The sequence below is a fragment of the Eimeria necatrix genome, genomic scaffold (genome assembly GCF_000499385.1).
Source record: "Eimeria necatrix Houghton genomic scaffold, Enh_scaff487, whole genome shotgun sequence".
Taxonomy (NCBI): Eukaryota; Apicomplexa; class Conoidasida; order Eucoccidiorida; family Eimeriidae; genus Eimeria; species Eimeria necatrix.
This window is the reverse complement of record NW_013654368.1, coordinates 22,501-27,165: the sequence shown is the minus strand read 5'-3', so window position 1 is coordinate 27,165 and position 4,665 is coordinate 22,501. Positions and strand designations below refer to the sequence as shown.

The window sequence follows — 4,665 nt, the reverse complement described above, 5'->3', positions numbered from 1 at the left end:
CCCCCCACCCCCCCCAGCAGCAGCAGCAGCAGCAGCAGCAGCAGCAGCAGCAGACTTGTGCTTGAACTTCTCCAGCAGCTGCTGCCGCCGGCCCTCGCTCTCCTTCAAAGCCGCGAGCGCCGCTCGCACTCGCTCGCAGCCGCGGTGCTGCTTGCCGCTCACGTGGGACTCGAAGCGGCAGAGAGCGTCGCCCGTGGACTGCATGGCCCCGCAGGTCGTGCAGACCTGCAAAACCCCAAACCCTAAACCCTAAACCCTAAACCCTAAACCCTAAACCCTGAAGCCTGAAGCCTGAAGCCTGGAGGCGGGGGTGGGGGAAGGGGAAGGGGAGGGAAGAAGGGAGGGGGGGCAAGTGGAAAGAGCGAAGAGGGGGGGTTGAGGCGGGAAAAGTAAACCCTAAACCCTAAACCCTAAACCCTAAACCCTAGGGGGCACGGGACATGCGGCAAACCCTCGGGCGAGGGGCACAAACAACAGGTTGAGGGGTGCATGCAGTAAACCCTAAACCCCGAAGTGAGAGGCAGACACGGAGCTACTCAAACCCTAAACCCTAAACCCTAGAAAGGACCACGAATGGCTTGACGCGAAACAGAAACGCCAAACCCTAAACCCTAAATTAGCGAAAAAACCCAATGGGCACACGGCAGACGGACAACGGAGAGCACGAACCCTAAACCCTAAACCCTAAACCAAGCGAAAAGCCCAAGAGCCTCAAACCCTAAACCCTAAACCACGGGACCCTTCACCACTAAACCACAACACCCTCAACAAAACCCTAAACCCTCTAGTCACAAAACCACAAACCCTCGACAAACACAAACCCTAAACCGCCAGGAAGCAAACCCTAAACCCTCAACCATTAAGCCACAGCCAGCGACAGCTGCGCATCACCAACGGGGTACCAAAACGCCAACACCCAAACCCTAAACCCTAAACCCTAAACCCTAAACCCTAATTTGGAAAAGACACCCACGCGCAGCTGCGACTCGCGGATTGTCGCAATGTCGGCGTTCGGATTCTTCAGCCTGCAAACAAACCCTAAACCCTAAACCCTAAACCCTAAACCCTCGCAAAAGAGAAAAGCGAGCCCGAAACCCCAGTGCAAGTTGTGCAAACTTCCAAAATTATCTCCACGGTCAAACCAAGGGTTTAGGGTTTAGGGACTAGGGTTTAGGGTTTAGGGTTTACGCACCTCGACACCTCCCGCTGCAGGAAAGCCACCTTTTCGTTAAGTTTCTCTGCTGCGTCGATATCTCCCTGAACAACAAACCCCAAACCCTAAACCCTAAACCCTAAACCCTAAACCCCCCGGGAGGAAAAAGCTCGCCGCGCCGCAACAAACCCTAAAACCTAAACCCAAGCTGCCCTGACGAGGGAACAGCTCGCTACGCAGCACCAAACCCTAAACCCTAAACCCTAAACCCTAGCTAGGCAACAGCTCCCTGTGCCACATCAAACCCTAAACCCTAAACGCTAACTACACTGACGAGAACAGACCGCGTTCGAAACATAAAACCCTAACACATAAAACCCTAAACCCTAAACCCTAGCTAAACCCTAAACCCTAAACCCTCGGAAGCGACTTGCCTTTGATCCAGCTTCATCCTGCTGCTTCAGCAGCTCCGAAATTTCGGCATTCATAGAATTGACGCTGCACAGGAACGACAAAAACCCCAAACCCTAAACCCTAAACCCTAAACCCTAACCTTTTCTGAACCGCCTTGGCTTGGCACCTGCAGCAACGAGGGTTTAGGGTTTAGGGTTTGCGCGGCCACCAACCCCTAACGGTGCCCAAAACCCCTGAGGCTTTGGAGCCGCGGCGCTCCAAGCGCTCAAAACCTAGGGTTTAGGGTTTAGGGTTTAGGGTTTAGGGTTTACCGCTCCTCGTTCTCCTTCGAGAGCTCCACTGGCTGGTTGTTTGCGTCAATCCGCTGCTGCACTCTTTTGATTCGGTTTTCCATTTGGTCCACCAGCCGCTGCAGGTAGCCTGCAGACAAACCCTAAACCCTAAACCCTAAACCCTAAACCCTAAACCCTAAACCCGCGGGCCCCCGAGTTTTCCGCGGCGCTTCCGCGCAACGGGGGCGCGCGAAAAGTAAACAACCCTAAATCGGAAACCCTAAACCCTCAGCAGGAACCCCAGCCTGAACGCAACCCTAAACCCTAAACCCTAAACCCTAAACCCTAAACCCTACGAGCAAACTCGTTCTCGAAGAGGGCTTGGTAAAACTCCCTCTCAGGGTCTGTCTCAAAGGCAACCTTCAAGTCTGCTCTGTGCTCCCTGTCGCACCTGCAGCACAAACCCTAAACCCTAAACCCTAAACCCTAAACCCTAAACCCTAAACCCTAGAGACGCAGGACACTTGGCACCGAGAAACCCCCGCAAAGGCGCCAGCAGGTGCGAGCCGGAGGCCACAAAACAAAACCCTAAACCCTGAAGAGTGGCCATATACCCCAAACCCTAAACCCTAAACCCTAAACCCTAAACCCTCAACCTTACGGCCCAAGGTCAACCCGTGTGTTCGGAAAAAGGTCATGGGGACAGAAGTCGAGCAAATAGAACTTGCAGACCTGAAAGTAGCACACAAACCCTAAACCCTAAACCCTAAACCCTAAACCCTTAAGCCTAAACCCTAAACCCTAAACCCTAAAGCAGCTTGTGGTCTGAAGGCAGCCCGCTGCGTCTGCACTTGCGGCGAAACCCTAAACCCTACAGCTGCCCAACCTTCTGTAGTGACGGGCCATGCTTGTCGTAAAATCTAAACCCTAAACCCTAAACCCTAAACCCTAAACCCTAAACCCTATGGACCGAATCTGCTTTAAAAGAAGCGCCTTTCTTCGCATTAGCGCCATATTCGTTTCGGTCCCTCCCCATGAGGGAGTCGAGCGTCGCTGCAGAGAGACACACAAACCCTAAACCCTAAACCCTAAACCCTAAACCCTAATCCTAAACCCTAGCCCTTTACCCTTGTTCCCGTGGCCTTCAGAAGCGGGGAGGCTGCAGGCTACACGCTGAAAGCCACCTCTGCTTTGAGCTGAGGCATGAGCAAGGCGAAAAATTAGGGTTTAGGGTTTGGGGTTTAGGGTTTAGGGTTTAGGGTTTAGGCCAGGGTTAAGTTCGGGGCCCCGCGAGGGCCCCTGGGGGAGCTTGAGGCGAGACAGCAGACGCAGAGAAGACCTCAAAGAAGAAAAGCAAGAAAACCCGAAAAAAGGGTTTAGGGTCTAGGGTTTAGGGTCTAGGGTTTAGGGTTTAGGGTTTGCTGCAGTGACACTCGCCGCAGACCTCGCATTTCATTCATTTTCGAAAAAGAGAGGTTTGGAAATCCATCAAAATGAATAAAACCCCACGGGCAATCCCAAGACAAGCCTAGCGAGGGTTTAGGGTTTGGGGTTTAGGGTTTAGGGTTTAGGGTTTAGGGTTTTGCTCGACACGCATGCTTCCGAGTCCTGCGGCTGCGTCCCACGCAAGTGCGCGCCATCTTTTCCTTTTTTCCCTTTTTAATTTATTTTTATTTTTATTTTTATTTAATTTAATTTAATTTAATTTAATTTATTTCTTTTCTTTGTCTCTTTGGCCCCGCTCTCCCGCGCGGGCGCCCCGCAGCGCCCCCAGCGCGCACCTAAACCCTAAACCCTAAACCCTAAACCCTAAACCTCAAACCCTAAACCCTAAACCCTGCTCTTCTGCCTATGCTCCCCACCCGGCACGAAACTTCAAAGGCAGCCAACAAGCTGCATTTAATAAAGGGTTTAGGCCCCAACAGCCACGCAGAAGCGTTCCAGGGGGGTTTAAGGTCTAGGGTTTAGGGTTTAGGGTTTAGGGTTTAGGGTCCAGCTCCTTTTCTTGCTTTTTCAGGCTGCTTTGCTTTTGATCCGTGCAAACACGCCTGCGCTTTGTACAGCAGCAGCTGCAGCAGCTGCAGCAGCAGCACTTGCCCCTTGCTGCTGCTGCTGCTGCAGCAGGAAGGAGTTGCTGCTGTAGCAGCAGCAGCAGCAGCAGCAACTGTTGCAGCGTGAGGAGCAGCAGCAAGGGAAGAGTGACCAGCGGCGGCAGCAGCAGAAGCAGGCCCCACAGGAGCACCAGCAGCAGCAGCAGCAGCAGCAGCAGCAGCAGCAACGGCAGCAGCAGCAGAAGCAGAAGCATTCTTAGTAGCAGCAACAGCAGGAGCTTTATTACTAGCAGCAGCAGCAGCAGCAATAGCAGCAGCAGCAGCTTTTAACTTTAGGCTTACAGCAAAGAGCACCAAAGAGCACAGCAGGCTAGCTACAGCTAGCTAGCTGCAACTAGTTAGCTGTAGCTAGCTAGCTGCAGCTAGCTAGCAGCAATTAGTTAGCTGTAGCTAGCTAGCTGTAGCTAGCTAGCTGCAGCTAGCTAGCAGCAACTAGTTAGCTGTAGCTAGCTAGCTGCAGCTAGCTAGCTGTGCCTTGCCAGTTGTAGCTAGCTAGCCAGACTTAGCTAGCCGTGGCTACACAGCTGCAGCTAGTTGTAGCTAGCTAGCTAGCCAGCCGTAGCTAATTAGCTAGCTGTGGCTAGCTAGCCACCTGTAGCTAGTTAGCTACCTGAGGCCAGCTGGCTAGCAGCTAGCCAGCTAGCTAGCCGTAGCTTCAGGGCTTGTTAGCAGCAGCTAGCTGTGGCTAGCCACAGCTAGCTGCTGCTAACTAGCT

General features: G+C 53.0%; 1 protein-coding gene across 1 annotated transcript; it reads right to left on the bottom strand.

The window, feature by feature from the left end:
* Window positions 1-158: 158 nt before the first annotated feature.
* On the bottom strand, window positions 159-3,299 carry ENH_00057680 (hypothetical protein, conserved; the record flags this gene model as incomplete). The annotated part of the gene is made up of 9 exons (XM_013581777.1): window positions 159-225; window positions 951-1,025; window positions 1,193-1,257; window positions 1,564-1,651; window positions 1,879-1,987; window positions 2,196-2,290; window positions 2,501-2,571; window positions 2,801-2,892; window positions 3,284-3,299. 9 exons carry the CDS (start codon window positions 3,297-3,299, stop codon window positions 159-161), a joined length of 678 nt encoding a protein of 225 aa, XP_013437231.1.
* Between the last annotated feature and the right edge of the window lie 1,366 nt (window positions 3,300-4,665).